Source organism: Saccopteryx bilineata, chromosome 1 (assembly GCF_036850765.1).
Source record: "Saccopteryx bilineata isolate mSacBil1 chromosome 1, mSacBil1_pri_phased_curated, whole genome shotgun sequence".
Taxonomy (NCBI): Eukaryota; Metazoa; Chordata; class Mammalia; order Chiroptera; family Emballonuridae; genus Saccopteryx; species Saccopteryx bilineata.
Genome location: NC_089490.1, coordinates 207,336,565 through 207,353,964, shown reverse-complemented (window position 1 = coordinate 207,353,964; position 17,400 = coordinate 207,336,565). Strand labels below are relative to the sequence as shown.

General features: G+C 43.9%; 1 protein-coding gene across 1 annotated transcript; it reads left to right on the top strand.

The window, feature by feature from the left end:
- The first annotated feature begins 6,346 nt into the window (after window positions 1–6,346).
- LOC136307771 (uncharacterized protein FAM241A-like) lies at window positions 6,347–17,293 on the top strand. The gene is made up of 2 exons (XM_066234580.1): window positions 6,347–6,533; window positions 17,008–17,293. The coding sequence occupies exons 1-2, from the start codon at window positions 6,378–6,380 to the stop codon at window positions 17,251–17,253; spliced, it is 402 nt and encodes a 133-aa protein (XP_066090677.1). The 5' UTR covers window positions 6,347–6,377; the 3' UTR covers window positions 17,254–17,293.
- The last annotated feature ends 107 nt before the right edge of the window (window positions 17,294–17,400 follow it).

The following is a 17,400-nucleotide window of genomic DNA, read 5'->3' as shown; positions in this document are numbered from 1 at the left end:
TGGCATGCTGGGTGGATCCCAGTCAGGTGCATGCAGGAGTCTGTCTCCCTGCCTCCCCGCTTCTCACTTCAGAAAAATACAAAAACAAACAAACAAAAAAAACACACCTTGGCTTGCCTGGTCAAGGCACATATGGGAGTTGATATTTCCTGCTTCTTTCCCCTCCTCTCCCTCTCCTCTCTCTCTCTAAAAGTGAATGAATAAAATCTAAAAAAAAAAAAAAGAAAAGAAAAGAAAAGAAAATTCAGAATTCTCTAAGTCCGAGTAGTTAGTTTCTCAAATATACTGTATTTTCATGCCAGTGTAAATGAGGGAGAGGAAAACATAACTCACAGAACTACTAAATTCTACTAAATCCTACAAAAAGAAACCAAAAATAATGCTAGCTCAGTGGGCAGATGTCCATCATCTCTCAGCTGGCTGTTATTCACATGCACAGGAGATGGCAGCAGAGAAAAGCATTTTCTGGTTACAGGCACTTGGCTATTATTTTCAAAATGTACACCAGATGGCAGCAGAAAATAATTTTTTCTAGAAACATCCACTGAGCTTATTCCAAATACATACAAAAGAGAGTGGAACTCCCTGGCTGGCTTTCTGGGTAGGCTAGAGCATCATCCTACAATATGGAGGTGATCTGTTCGATTCTTGGTGGAGGCACATACACAAACAGATTGATGTTTCTGTCTCCCTTTTCTTCTCTAAAATCAATTTATAAAAAAAGAAAGAAGGCAACAAAGAACATTTTTTCTGCCTTAAGGGCTCTGACCACTGCATTAAAATGAGAATCTAAACCTGGTAATAATTCCTATTTTAAGACCCTCATATGCCTCATCTTAACTTTTGCTCCCATTTGCCAAATGAAACAGGGACAATTGTCATCTCTAGTTTACCAGTATTTGAACTAAAGACTGATTCTAACATAGTTCAAGACCCAGAACCGATGGGCTAGAAGAGTGTGCACACACAGTATCATGGACAAATAGAATAATCCAAGAAGTCCTTGAAGCCTTAGGTAAATCCTGGCCATTCTCTGAAGAACACCTGCTCATAACCAGGTGGTCCAGCTTGTCATGCTCTTGCCCACGCTGGTGTGTTGGGTGGAACTTGTTCAGGAAACTGAGGATGGGGGTAAGTGGGGAGGGAGGAGGTGGCCTAGCCCTTCCCAGGAGCTCAACCAAAAACAGGTCCCAGTAACTTCCCCACTTCTACTCCCTCCCTGTCTGTTGGCATTTAAAAATCTGCTCTTCAGTCCAGAGCACCGGTCTGCTTCTCCCTGTATGTCCTTCCTCTGAGGCCTCACCTGACAGGAGCTTCCTGGAGGCTCAGAATGAACTCTAGACCTGACTTCTGGCTCACAACCCACACACTGTGTGACCTCAGTCAAATAAATTAAAAACTCAGTCTTCTCATCTATCAAGTGGGGAGAGCCCCTCCCTCTTGGGGTGGCTGTGAGGATTCAGGAAAGCCATGCATGTCCCCTCCTGCTCCACACATGACCAGCCCTCTCTCTCACCCTCCCTCTTTCCCCCTTAGTCTCATTTCCTATCACATAACCCCAGACTGTCACCAAACCTCCTTCTGTCAGCCTTGACCTCTCTGATCGGACGACATGTGAGGGCTTCAGAGGACAGAGGCACCAGCACTGAGACTAAGCCTGAATGTGGAGAACTGAATAAAATACAGACTTTCATTTGCAATACTGTATCAATATTTGTCCATGAATTTTACTAACTCTGTAGAAAAAAATGGAAAGAGGATAAATTAAAAGTAAAATGAGACTTACTAAATTCTAGCTAGATGTAGTATATAGTTTGTGGAAGGCTGGTCAGAAGAAGAGAATTTGGAACAAAGAATCACTTTCATGGTTTGATGTCCTTTCACACACAAGCTTTTCTAGACCATTCCATGTGCCACCTGAAGTCACCTTAGGGATCCCCCCTGGGGGGGTCTCCAACCTGGGTTACCTTGGGCAGCAGGTGTCCCACGCTTTCTGCTAATGGGAGTTTGGAGGCTGTATGGTCAGAGAGAGCACACGAGCAGAAAAGTAGGTCTGGTCGTGGTGATAAGTGTTTGAGAAAAAAGATGCTATTTCCATAATTTCAGATGACAAAAATGAGGAGGCTGATTTGGCCAAAGAGAGTTGCGGGAGAAAAGAGGCCCTAGGAACTGATTAGCTGCACCGGAATCTCTGCAGGGAGGGAGGGAGAAGGGAGGCAGTTCATGGTGACACCCACTCTGTACTTTAGCACTGGAGACTGGGACCTCCATGTGGAGAGCTATTCATTTGTTCAGAAAGTATTGAGCCGCTATTATGTAGCACACTCTGTTCTGAGAACCTAGGGTACAGCAGTGACTCAACCAGACAAAAGCCTCTGCCCCCTGGAGTCTACCTTTCAGTAGAGGTGTGGGAGACAATGTAATCCACAATATCTCATCATGAACCTCACATCACATGGTGATATGCACTAGGCAGGACATATGAAATGTCTGGTGGGAGATGTGGAGATTGCAGCAGATATATGGGTTTGGAGTTCAGGCCAAAGATCTGGGCTGGGAGATGTATTCAGAAGACATCATTGGTTCATTCAACAAATGTTTATTGAGTAAATTCTACGTGCTAGCTACTGTGCTTGTGACACAGTCCCTGCCTAAAGAAACTCCCCTCTATGTACGTAAAGGCTATAGTTACTGCCATGGAAAAAGGGGAGGTTGCCCATGGAGTGTGTGCGAGGGTGTGTGTGTACGTGAGAGGGCCTGAGACAGGCCCTGAGGTCCCCCAGTGTTTAAGGGACGGCAGAGGAGAAAACCTTGAGAAATGAGCCTGATCACGAGCAAGAAGCCAGGAGAACCACTTAGGGAAGAGGTTCACGGATGAGGGAGCAGTTTAAATTAAGCCTTTAAGTTTGCCTCTGTTTTAATTTCTTCTCTGGGCCTGAAGAGACTTTCATAGAAGATACCAGATAACTTTTACAGGTGGGACTGGTTAAAATTAACTTTATTAATGGTGCATAACAAGGTAGGGCTCCCTGAGCCCTTCCCCTTCTTCAGGGGGTCTACAATGGAAACTGCGGGTCAGGAAAGGCTTAGTGTGTTACAGGGTCGAGTTGGGGGAAAGACTCCCAGTACCTGAGGGCATATCTTCCTCTCACTGTAACTGCTGGTCCAGGGGTTCTTCCTTCTTGTAGGCCATGTGGACCACTACCCTGTTGCATACCAGAAAATGAGCATGAGAAAATGGTCATTGAGGGTAATGGCAGACCCAGCACTGAAGGTAGAAAAAGAGTGGCTGTCACTGTTAAGTCTCAGAAGACTTCATTTCTTTCTTTCTTTGTTTATTTATTTATTTATTTTAGACAGGGGAGGGAAAGAAAAAAAGAGAGAGGAAGGGGGGGGAGGGGAGGGGGGAAGCACGAAGCATCAACTCCCACATGGTTCCAGGGAAGCCCAGGGTTTCAAACCGGTGATCTCAGCATTCCAGGTCAACACTTTCTCCACTGCCCCACCACAGGTCAGACAAAGTCTCAGAAGACTGTAACCTGTTACAGTTGTCATGGTGACCTTGGCGGGGAGTAAGGGGAGAGGGGAGGGCAAACAGTTGGTGGTACAGGAGGTATTGCTGACAATCTTGTGGGAGTTGTCACACTTGTCATGTGTCACACCCATCACAAACATGGGGGCACCCACAGAAAGGGCAGACATGATGACCCTCCTGGCTCCATCCTTAAGTGAGTCCAAGCCTTCCTCCAGGTGCTGAAGACACCCGTGGGCTCCATGACATACTCAGCACCAGCTTCACCTCATCTGATGTTGTCATGATTTCACTACTAGAAGATAGAGCCGGACTTTCCACTGCTGACTAGCTTCCCACTCTCTGCTTTCACTGTGCCTTTAAACTTCCCACAGCTAGACTCATCCTGAAACATGAAGACCATGTAGTTGAGGTCAATGAAAGGGTCATCAATGGTGACAGTATCCACTTTGGCAGAGTTATAAGCAGCACTGGTGGGCGCTGGCCAGTTTGCTCAGTGGTAGAGCATCAGACCAGCGTGTGGAAGTCCTGGGTTTGATTCCTGGCCAGGGTACACAGGAGAAGAGACCATCTGCCTCTCCACCCTTCCCCCTCTCCTTCCTCTCTGTCTCTCTCTTCCCCTCCCACAGCCAAGGCTCCATTGGAGCAAAGTTGTCCAGGGTGCTGAAGATGACTCGATAGCCTCCACCTCAGGTGCTAGAATGGCTCCTGTTGTAGCGGAGCAATGCCCCAGATGGGCAGAGCATCGCCCCTTGGTGGGCATGCCAGGTGGATCCCAGTCGGGCGCATGTGGGAGTCTGTCTGTGCCTAACCTCTTCCCCTTTGCCCCCCCCCCACCGCTTCTCACTTTGGAAAAATACAAAAAAAACAACAACAAAAAAGCAGCACTGGTGACAGGGTTCCCAGTACTACCAATCTGTTCACTTCAACCTTCGGCATCATGTCTCAAGGTCACAGCTGCCACTGTGTGGAAAGATGAGGCCATCTGTTGAATGGGCAGAACAGAAAGGCAAAATCCCAAATAACTCTTACTCTCTTCCATATGTATACATATTTAATTTCCATTGACAAATACCTGACATTGTAGCTATACAATAGTCATTAGTTTCTCAAAGTACAGATAAGAGATACAGTAAATTTAATATTTTGTTGAAATGTCCAGCCTGACCTGTGGTGCAACAGTGGATAATGCATTGACCACGAATGCTGAGGTCACCAGTTTGAACACCTGGGCTTGCCTGGTCAAGGCACACACAGGAAGCAACTACTACAGGTATATGTTTCCCACTTAACTCAATTCTGATACTACCTACCTGGAGATAGAGCGCAGATGTCACAGGTTCATGGCTCAGTCCCACAAGATTTCAGTCTGTCCCCAACACTTTAGATGCCAATCACAAGTCTAGGTCATTACCTGGGTTTCTGACCAACTGGCTATAAACTGGAGGTTCTCACAAACCCCTCCTCAGGTTCAATGAGAATTTCTCAGAGCAGCTTACAGATTTTAGAGAAACATCTTCTTATTTTTACCAGCTTATGAGGAAGCGTTGCATTAGACAAGGTGTCCGGAAGGAAGCCCAGAGCTTGCATGCCCTCTCAGGACACCCTCCCCACATCTCCACAGGTGTGCCAACCTGGAAGTTCTGGCTCCTTTTGTGTTTTTCCCCCTTCTTCTTTTTTTTTTTTTTTTATCCATCCCACCTTTTTTTTGAGAAAGAGAGAGAGAGGGACAGATAGGGACAGACAGGCAGGAAGGGAGAGAGATGAGGAGCATCAATTCTTCATTGTGACACCTTAGTTGTTCATTGGTTGCTTTCTCATATGTGCCTTGACGGAGGGTGGGGGTGGGGGCTACAGCAGAGCGAGTGACGCCTTGCTCACCCACGCTCAAGCCAGGGACCTCAAGTTTCCAACCTGGGTCCTCTGGGTCCCAGTCGATGCTGTATCCACTGTGTCACCACCTGGTCAGGCTCTTTTTGTGTTTTTTTATAGAGGCTTCATTACATAGGCATGACTGATTAACTCATTGACCACTGCTAATTGATTCAACTCACAGACCTTCCCCCTTCCCTAGAGAGGAAGGTTAAAAGGTTGGGACCTAGATTTCAAAGCCTCTGATCACTAGTTGGCTCTACTGGCATGAGCCCCACCCTTATGGGGGGTCCAACAATCACCTCATTCACAGAACAAAACGCCTTGATCCCTTTCAACACTTGGGAAATTCCAAGGGTTTTGGCAACTGTGAGACAGGAATAGGATGAAGACCAACTATATTTTCTCATTATGAAACCACAATGTTACAGGTAGTAAGAGAAAGAAATATAAATTGGATGTGTTCTCCTCAACACCCACTGAGAAAGGCCTACTTTTACCCACCTATAGAAACGTACAGAAAGGCAGATACTCTGCCAAACGCCCCCAAGCCTCCAAGAACCAACACAGCAGGGAAGCTCTACAGCAGACAAAGCCCTTCCCTGGAGAGAAGACAAACGAAATAGAGAACCACAAAGGACAAGGACTGCAGGACTGGACTGCTCCTACTGACAGGCGGCCAGCGGCACACCCCACAATCCCTAGAGTCAGGATAAAACAGGGGGACCGCACTAGAGAGAGGCGGCGCGTCTCTATCACTCTCTCTCTCTCTCTCTCTCTCTCTCTTTCTCTCTCTCTCTCTCTCTCTCTCTCTCACACACACACACACACACACACACACACACACCCGCACCAGCGCCCTCCATGGCCCCGCCCGCTGGCCCCGCCCCAGGTGGGCCCTCCTCCGGCCCCAGCGCGCAGGTGACAGGAGCGGCTGGCCGGCCCGGAGCCCTGGGCGTTCCTGGGCGGCGGGATGTGCTCGGCAGGGGAGCTGCGCAGCGGCGGCAACGGAGCCAGAGGCAGCGAAGCGCACGAAGAGAACCGAGACGCGCTGATGGAAAGGGTGGCGGCAGGGACCGAGCAGGGGCCGCAGGGGAGCTCTAGGCGACAGCCGCAGAAGAGCGAGCAGGTGTGCGGGGTGGGTGGGCACCTCAGGTGGGCACCCCGGGGCGGGGGCACACAGGACCTGGGGAGCGCACGTGTCCGCCGCCGCCTCCTGGGGTCTCCCACGCACGTGGCTCCGCGTAGTCCCCCGTCCGCGTCTGGCAGGTGTGGGGTGGCGCCAGGTGGGAACCCCGCTCAGAGGCCTGTATCATAACTCATGTCTAACAGGGACTCCCCGCAGCAAGCTCCTCACAGGAACCCACACGACAGCGAAATCTCCTCTTGAGAAAGAACTTTCTTTCAGTTCGAGTACAGGTACAGACAGAAGTGTGCAAGGCCCGCGGTGACCAGGGGTGGGAGGAGCCTGGTAGTTTCTAAAATTCTCCTTATTTGCTGTCCCTAAATGAAGTCTGGTGTCTTTAAGATTTGGCAAGACATTTCATAAAAGCTATTTAATGGTTTGTCGGGTGACTTCCCAGCAGCAAACACGGGGACTAGGCCGCCACACACACCGAGCTAGGCCAGCCTCCAGACCCGTACAAGGAGCGGACCTGCGATCTGCCTCCCCATAGCCCACGCTGGGGACAGCCACCTAACCCCTGGCCTTCTTCCCACATTTGGGAAACTCCGGTATCATCATGAAAGGCATTAATAGCAAAAGTATACCTTTTATTATTACAACATTATGCTTAGGAAACAAGTAACTGGCACACAAAGTTATGCCTTTGCATTGGGCCCACTCACCCTGTGGAGTGTAGTTTCTCTCACCCTATAACAAGAGACGGTGGCAACGCTGGTACATAGGTATGTGGGTGGGAAATTCCTGATTCCCTTCTGGCTGTTTTTTTCCAGTTACCTGTACCGTGACTCAGTAGCTAAAGGGCTTAGGTTTCTCTTACTTTAGTTGTTCAACTGGAAAAGTGAAGGAAAAAGGCAACAGGAACTCACTTGGTGATGGGATGTCCTCATAATGCAGCCTGTAAACCTCTCCCTTTAGACTTCCGCGGGTTTCGCATCATCAGTAGCTCTGGCCGCACCCGGGTTGCTTGTGGCACAAAGACACAGGAGACAGACAGACACCAGAAAGTGAAACATGTATCCCATAGAACAGATATCACTCTTGTCTGCTTCATTCATCGCTGCACTCTTGTGAAAATGTAACTATTTTTATTTCATTTATTTATGTAATCTGTGCTTACATACACAATAATTGAAAAGTATACATGAGATATGCATTTACTCTTATCTCAATATTAAAGAAAAACTTCTTAAAAGAAGACCACCCTCAAAAAAAGTAAACGAAACCTTGGTGCACTCCACCTATGGAGGTGAGAAGCAAACTTTCATCACTTCTTGGTGATGTCATCACAGAGGCTTGTTTTCTAGCTTTTTCCCAAGTCCTGCAAATGAAATAAAAATTTTTATGTACTGACTCACAATGATGTTAGAGATAACTACAGATATAAAGATATTTGAGGGAGAGGTAAATGGAATTACAATTATAAGGTATATCATAAGGCATTGTTTCATTGAATTTTTCTTTAGGGGGCAGTATGTTTGTTTTTTGTCGTAAGGACACAAGGACTCCAAATTATAAATGAAATATGTTTTGAAAACTTGGTTCTTAAACTAGATATTTATAACTTAAAGTGACATTCTCAATAGAAACCATGATATAAACAAGGAACAGAACCTAAACTAATTCGCTGGAAAAGAGATGGGCCATCTTTCCACTGAGCCTTCGCCAACAGCTGGGCAGTGTGGTGGCCCTGGACGCTGGGCAGCCCTGGCCGCACTGCTGGGCTGCAGTCATCCCTCTCTAGTGCTGGTTCCTTCACATTTGATGCCCCCCTTCCCCCACCCTGTCATGATCCCTATATAAAGGCTCCACTACACACATCCTGTCCTTCACTGACCTCCTCCCCATCTGAACCAGATCAAACCATGCCTGCTTTTTGTTAATTCATTTTATTTTATTTATTTTTAGAGAGGAGAGAGAGAGAGGGAGAGAGAGAAGGGGGGAGGAGCTGGAAGCATCAACTCCCATATGTGCCTTGACCAGGCAAGCCCAGGGTTTCGAACCGGCAACCTCAGCATTTCCAGGTCGACGTTTTATCCACTGCGCCACCACAGGTCAGGCACCATGCCTGCTTTTTGGAATTCGTTTATTGTAATATGGAAAACCTAGTATTGATGCAGTTGTTATTTTAACAACCAAGATATTGTCAGCTTTAGGTTTGCTCACCATGTGGAAACATCTAATTTTACGACTTGTCCTTAGATGTTCCTCCACCTCAGTGAAGGCTGAGATTCCTCTGTCCTTTGGCTGGAGTCATCCCTGGTGGGTTCATTGACAGAGGAGTCATAATCACAATCAAGTATCCTGGGAAAGGACTTGGAAGAATGGATCAAGTCCTCTAGATCAGCGGTTCTCAACCTGTGGGTCGCGACCCCGGTGGAGGTCGAACGACCAAAACACAGGGGTCGCCTAAAGCCATCGGAAAATACATATTTATTATACAATACATTTTTAAATAAAATATGTATTTTCTGATGGCTTTATGGCTTTAGGCGACCCCTGTGTTTTGGTTGTTCGACCCCCGCCGGGGTCGCGATCCACAGGTTGAGAACCGCTGCTCTAGATGAAGGAAATGTATTGTTTGAAATGTCAGTCAGGCCTCTAGGAGCGAGCAGCCAGGGAGAAAGAGAAAATGCCCAAGAGCTGTAGGAACAGGACATACTTTTCTCCATTCTCCGTGCACAGTGGTAATTGTTGCATGAGCGATGATCCATTCCTGTTCAGGACTGTGAATGCTAGGTGACATTGTGTGAGAGAGTTTGCCCTGCTCACAGCTGGGAACTGAGCATTTACGCTCCCTCTATCACACTGGTGTCATGTGAGTGGCATCTGGTCTGGTGCAGAAGTCCGCAGGGTGGGAAAGCTAAGGTGGCCCTGTTTGTATAGTGCGTGGCGAAGTCCCATCATTCTTAGGATGCCTTCAGAATCATTATCTTTAGCTTTAAGCTATTTCTCTGTGATTGTACAAGTAATGTGTACTTTCGAAAATGTAGAAATGTAGATCTAAAGAATAAAACAAGATCGTTTGGATCCCACTTCAAGTAATATTTTGTTATAAAGTATCAAACATTTGGTATTAGTACATTCATATATCTCTTTGTAGCTGTGTATATGCACATATACACACAGATATATTTTAAACTTGTTTTAATGTAACATTTGAATTTGGTATCTTGTTTTATACACTTTTCATGTGGTGTCATCTTCTCAACTTATCAAAAATTATTTGTTAAAATTATTTTTAGGGCTGCCTAATAATCCATTCTCAGGAGAACATTCAAGTTGCTTTAAATTTTCTCTTATGAATAATACTGTAATGAAAATCATTTTTTTAGATTTTTTAAAGATTTATTCATTTTAGAGAGGGGAGAGAAAGTAAGAGAGGGAGAGAGAGAAGAAGAAGGGAGGAGCAGGAAGCATCAACTCCCATATGTGCCTTGACTAGGCAAGTCTGGGGTTTTGAACCGACAACCTAACTAAGCATTTCTTATTGACTCCTTATCCACTGTGTCACCACAGGTCAGTCCTGTAATGAAAATCTTTGCTTGTAAATCCTCAATTGTTTCCCAGAAGAGTAACTAGGTCAGTGCTTCACACTCTGAAATCCCATGAAACATGTTTTTAAAATTGATATTAGTGAGAGAGGAAGGGAGGGACAGAAAGAAAGAGAGACAGACAGAGACAGACACGAACATCAATTTGTTCCTGTATCTGCCCTGACTAGGGATTGAACTGGCAACCTCTGCACTTCGGGGTGATGCTCTAGCTAAACAAGCCATTCAGCCAGGGCCCATGAAACATCTTAAAGAATTTCAAAAAATTCTTTTTAGCACCAAGGAAGGAGCACCATGATGCACTTTGCTGTGTGAGAGAGCCTGAGGGGAAACCACCCATGCCAGCAATGAACAACATAATTTCAGATTATACTGCTCACAAATATTAGGGGATATTTCAAAATTAATATTAAGCGATAAAATATCCCCTAATTTTATAAATTAATCTGTCAATTTAGTAGCCAAAATTGTCTTACTGTGGTAAGATATTGCCGGAGAGGTTTACTAAACCATTCATATACATTTTGAACATTTATATTTCTTTTTAAATCAAGTTTTTTACTATTTCATTCTGACATTATTAAAAGACATTTATCCCTATATCACAATTTTCCCTGTTTGCTATTCACTTTATAATTTTGCTTATGATGTTTTGATTTAGAAATCCTTTAAATTTTTATTAGCCAAAGGATTTTTTTTTTTTTTTGGTAACTTTACACACACACACACACACATACACATACACATCTATATTTGTTTAGAACATTCTTTCTGATTCTACAATCTGTCAAATATCCACCGTTTTCTTTTGTGTGTGCATTTTTTGGGTTTCATCTCTTTCACTCTGTGTATTTAATCTCTTTTGAATGACTATGTATTTATGTGAGGTGTGGAGCTAATCTTTTTTCTAATTAATAATCCACTTTCTACCTGGCTTTATAATCCTTTATAGTAGTCTTAAATAACAAAGTCTTTATTAAACTTTTATACTACTATTGTTAGTATTGTGAAAGAGATTTTTGTTTCATATTCTGTTTTTGCTGCTAGTTTCAAGCTATTGGTTCTTATATATTTACTTTTTTTTTCAATTTAAACATCCATTAAAAAGAGAAGAGGAAAGGAAAGGAAGAGAAAGGAAAGGAAGAGAAAGGAAAGGAAGAGAAAGGAAAAAAATTGTATTTACTTTTTAACTAGCTACCTTTCCCAATTATTTCATTAATTCTAATACTAATAAATACCAGTAGCTCTTAGATTTGTTTCTTTGCATCATCCAGGTGTGTAATAATCCAGACTATAGGGAAAGTTGGCTTTGCTTCCTTTCAAATGGTGGTGCTGCGTGTCAGTTCCTTGCCTTTTGCAGCACCTTGAACTTTCAAACCGATGCTGCATCGCAGATAGTTAGGTGAATAAATGGAGGAACTCTGTAAACAGCATTTATTAAAGTGTGTTGCACAATGAAAATGTGTTCCGAGATCATCTGTCTTTAAACAATGGCAGTGGAGGAAGGCCTATGCTTCCCATTTCACCAAGTATCAAAAATGTGATTAACAGTTCAGATCATCTGGCCCAAAACGTCAATAGTGCCACAATTGAGAAACCCTGCTAAAATGTATTGTTTCAAGTGCTTTGAGTTGTTAAGAATACTTTGCTAATAAATATTCTACTGGAATATTTAAGGTAAAAATTGTTTCTTTTTTTCCATTGAGAGAGAGAAAGAGAGAGAGAGAGAGAAGCATCAACTCAACACATTGTTCCACTTAATTGTTCCACTTAGCTGTGCACTCATTAGCTGCTTCTCATATGTGCCCTGGCTGGGGATAGGACCTGCGACCTGGGTGGGTCCAGATGAAGCTCTAGCCACTGAACAACCTGGCCATGGCCTTGTTTCTTTTCTTGACATCTACATTCCCAATGGGTTGTCTCTCAACTGATCTTTTCTTATACCTGCTTCTCTGTTTTCCTCCCACATTCCTCTGCTGCTCTCGCACACATGCTGTCCTCTTCTGTGTGCCTTCCTTCCAGGTGTCTCTTTCTCCCAGCTGACCTCCTTCTCCCCCACTTCAGTCACTTTCTTGTTTCTCGCCACATCTTCTCTTCCTGATGCATGTTCTTCTCTGGAGAAGTGAGACAGTGTTGGAGGCAGCAGTTCTCGGCGTGCATCCTGGCTTTCCCACTTTATTACCTTCTCATCCTGAATATTTAATTCCTCAAGACTCAACTGACTCATCGCATTGGGTACAATGCTACCTGCTCCTTAAAGTGACATTTTCGACATAAAAGCCTAGCACATAGTAGGCCATCAGTGAACACCAGCTCCCTGTTTTACCTTTACCTTCCCTCTCATGTTTTTCTCTGGTTCCCTTATTTGTCTCAACTAACCACATGATAGACTTGCCTTTTCAGAACATGTCATTTTTAGATTTCTAGGATATTATTTACTGAACAAACTATTAAGGTTTCCTAATCGTTTCTCTAAAACAGAGGTCCCCAAACTTTTTACACAGGGGCCAGTTCACTGTCCCTCAGACCGTTGGAGGGCCAGACTATAAAAAAAACTATGAACAAATCCCTATGTACACTGCACATATCTTATTTTAAAGTAAAAAAACAAAACGGAAGTAGTACTATATGTGAGTGATGCTGCACTTTGCTGACCACCAATGAAAGAGGTGCCCCTTCCGGAAGTGCGGCGGGGCTGGATAAATGGCCTCATAGTTTGGGGACCCCTGCTCTAAAAAGACAATAACCCACAAACCGAAGTTATATCGCTTTTGTGTAGATCTTCAGTTACTGTTGTGGTCAGACACTGATCCTTCATAGCAAAAAAGAAGGACTACCCTCCTTTGTGTGAATTATTCCCAATTTCCTGTTCAGAGAAAAAGTCCACCAGTATCACAGGGAAAAACTGGAAGTACTGTGACACTATCCTTGCCCTTGATGGCATAAGGACAAACTTTATCTCTGGTCACACCTTCTTTCAGCCTTTGCCACAGGGTCCTCATTTTCTTTTGTCTCTGTGTTGCAGTTATCCTGAGGCAGCAGTCTCCTGTCTTCACAAACCTGGAGTCCTTATAAGTAATGTTTTAGTTCATTAAGTGGGTCATGTATTCATGTGTGTACTTAAGAGAATTGATAAGAATGAAAAAGTCCTTTTATTTGAGCAGAATAATTGAATTTCTAATTAACTTTATTGAAAAGGTGCTTTCTATCTTCTGCTTTAATTTTGCCATAGCTACTCTTTTTTCCTTATCACCTCATTGGCAGTTATGCCTTATCTTGGCTAAGTAAGGGGAAATGGTTGGCTATGTTTTTGTTGCTGTTTTCTTATGGCAACTATAGTTTATCAGAGTTCTAATCAAAGAGAAGCATGGTGCAAATGTTTTGAATTTTATGGAAAATGAAGGATAAAATAATTATGAATATTTAACATCTAAACACAGTAGTTAGAAAATTAAGTTTCTATTTGTGGTCTTTACTATATTCCCTTTATTTTTATTTTTTAGCGAGAGAGACAGAGAGAGGGACAGATAGGGACAGACAGGCAGAAAGGAAGAGAGATGAGAAGCATCAACTCTTTGTTGCTGCAACTTAGTTGTTCATTAATTGCTTTCTCATATGTGCCTTGATGGGGGGGGGGGGGCTACAGCAGAGTGAGTGACCCCTTGCTCAAGCTAGCGACAGTGGGATCATGTCTATGATCCCACGCTCAAGCCAGCAACCTCCTGCTCAAACTAGTGAGTCTGTGCTCAAGCCGTATGAACACGCTCAAGTGAGCGACCTAGGGGTTTCCAACCTGGGTCCTCTACGTCCCAGTCTGATGCTCTGTCCACTACAACACTGCCTGGTCAAGCTAACTGCTTCTTTCTTAATATCTATTTTCATGTATTTGCTAGTCACAGAATAATATCCTGTTTTGCACATTGAGATTCCTGTTCTTTTAAAAGAAAGTAACAAGATCTTTTTTTTAAAAAAAAAAAGGTCTTTCTTTTGAGAGGTTGCATGTTAAGGATTGAGTGAAACAAAAAATTTCAAGCCCTGGCCGGTTGGCTCAGCGGTAGAGCGTCGGCCTAGCGTGCGGAGGACCCGGGTTCGATTCCCGGCCAGGGCACACAGGAGAAGCGCCCATTTGCTTCTCCACCCCTCCGCCGCGCTTTCCTCTCTGTCTCTCTCTTCCCCTCCCGCAGCCAAGGCTCCATTGTAGCAGAGATGGCCCGGGCGCTGGGGATGGCTCTGTGGCCTCTGCCTCAGGCGCTAGAGTGGCTCTGGTCGCAATATGGCGACGTCCAGGATGGGCAGAGCATCGCCCCCTGGTGGGCAGAGCGTCGCCCCTGGTGGGCGTGCCGGGTGGATCCCGGTCAGGCGCATGCGGGAGTCTGTCTGACTGTCTCTCCCCGTTTCCAGCTTCAGAAAAATGAAAAGAAAAAAATAAAATAAAAAATTTCAGTTTTTTTAAGACAGGAGAGCATTCAGCCTAAAATATCTCTGAAACTCACTCCCTACTTGTTTCTGTCATTGTTCTTCCCCTTAATGTTTGTCTCTCCATAATATATTCTATCCAAAATTGTTATTTTTTTAATAAAATTTTAAAATTTATTTATCTTAGTGAGGAGGGAGAGAGAGAGAGAAAGAGAAGGGGGAGGAGCAGGAAGTATTAACCCCCACGTGTGCCTTGACTGGGCAAGCCTGGGGTTTAGAACTGGCAACCTCAGCATATCCAAAATTATGTTATTTATAAAGGTAGCCTTTCTGTGATCTTGAAGCACATTATACTCTGTTAGAAGTTCATTATTCATACAAAGGCAAGAAAATTTCAGGATGAAAAAATAAGCTGGTTGTTTTCTGTCCAAACAAAATATACATTTCTCTCTTAACCAGATATAGTTAGAAAAACAAAACAGTATCCACTGTGTGTTTAGTTTCTGGGACGTTTTATGTGGCCTTCCTTTTCTTCTGGATAACAGTGGTGGGATTAGGGTTAGAGGTTGGTCTGGCTTCTATTATTATTTTTAAAAAATTAATCCTATTATCAAAATCAAATATATCACAATTGAGACCAATGCTACAATGTACAATGAGGCAAAGGTAAACAAGACTACTTATAAATGATTTATTATTTTTGCTGTATATAAATTTAAGACAAGTGTAACTCTTTGAATGACTGTTGGAAACTGATACATTAAAACAAATAGAAAGTGAATGATCACAAGATTGATTTTATATGTTTAAGAAAGCATGTAGTATAGAGCTTCAGAAAATGGGCTGTGGGGCAGACACCTGATCTGACTGCACATCTTCTTCCTATCAGTTACTGGGGGTCCTGACTAAATTACACAATTGCTCTTTTTTAGTTTCCTTTATGTTTTGAAGATCAAGGTACTTAAAACAGTGCCCTGCCCATAATAGATATTCAGTAACTTTTAGGGCTTTTAAAATAAAAAAATGTCAGATGTCAGAGTAATAGACGTATGAGAGATACACTTGATCTCTCCCCTTGAAATTTCAACAAATTGAACAACTATAATGCAGAGAAAGAACCCCATCTGGGTTCCCAGTTGTGCCTAGAAGTTCACCACATGAATCCACTAAAGCCCAAGGTTTGACAGAGACACAAAAATACAAAGTGCAGCCCTTCCAGGCTCCCAGATCCCACCCCCATGGTACAGAGAGTGACAGAGACATAACCCACAGCTGAACAACGGGTAAATCCCTCACCACTTTTACAATAGCAGCTTCTCAGCAGAGCTCAGCATGGATTTTACAGAGCTCAAACTTGTCATCCAGTGCCACTTACTGGAAAAAGATAGAAAACCCTCTTGGACATTTTTTCTTAACTTTTTGCTTTTCTTTACTTCTTTTTTGTCTGTTTTTACATGAAGAAAAGAAAAAGAAGGCTGCAGACCAGCAGCCTGCCCACACAGGTCCTTGCTGAATATAACTTCCAGCTTCAATCCCACCTGTTGTTCCCAAGATATGAGAGTGACACATTGCCGCCTCTCCACATGGCCTCAAGTTGACTGAGTTCCTGTTTGTGTGTGTGCATGCGAGGGGGGTGGGACAGACAGGGACAAACTAACAGGAAGGGAGAGAGATGATAAGCATCAATTCTTTGTTGAAGCACCTTAGTTGTTCATTGATTGCTTTCTCATATGTGCTTTGGGGGTGGGGGGTGTGCTCCAGCTGAGCTAGTGACCTCTTGCTCAAGCCAGTGACCTTTGGGCTCAAGCCAGTGACCATGGGGACACAGCTATGATCTCATGCTCAAGCCAGCGACCCCACACTCAAGCTGGTTAGCTCGCGCTCAAGCCAGATGAGCCCATGCTCAGGCTGGTGACCTCAGAGTTTCAAACCTGGGTCCTCTGCATCCCAGTCCAAATCTCTATCCACTGTGCCACCACCTGGTCAGGTTAAAGCTTTTTTTAATGTAATTTTCCATCTTATACCTACTATGAGCAAGTGGATATTCAATAGATAATTATTCATTTGAATCATGACTCCTAAAAGAAATTAGGTTTAATAAATTATAAATATGACTATGTCAGCAACATGACATCATTTTTTTTTTTGGAACAGTATTAGGGTCTGATTAGGAGAGAGAAACTAAATCATTATTTGAACAAAGGTAATTTAACATAAAGAATTCTTTGAAAGATAAAGGACTCTGAGATAGTCATTCTTAAGGATCATCACCTATTTCTCATTTTCTGTTTGTTTTGTTTTGTCCTTCCTTCCTTCCTTCCTTCCTTCCTTCCTTCCTTCCTTCCTTCCTTCCTCCCTCCCTCCCTCCCTCCCTCCCTCCCTCCCTCCTTTCCTCTCTCCCTCCCTCCCTCCTTCTCTTCCTTCCTTTCTTCTTTCCTTCCTTTCTTAAGGATGCTGAAGAATCACAAAATCACACTGGCCAGCCCCTTGGAGATGACTACAAAAAGATGGGAACCCTTTTTGGTGAACTGAACAGGAGCCTCATCAGCATGGGCTTCACCAGGATGTGTTTTGGAGAACGCACTGTGGAGCCAGTGATAGTTGTTTTCTTCTGGGTTCTGCTATGGTTCCTTGGCCTACAAGCCCTCGGACTAGTTGCTCTTCTTTGCCTTGTCATTATTTATGTGCAACAGTAAAACATGGCCAAACAGGCTGTTTGTGGACATTTGGTAGCCATGTATTTAATTGGTGAAGTTAACATATTTCACTATATGAAAGCCAAAATGTTTGCCTTGTTTCAAATTGTGCTATTTTGTAATTAAATGTATAGGTGGGTGTTGTTT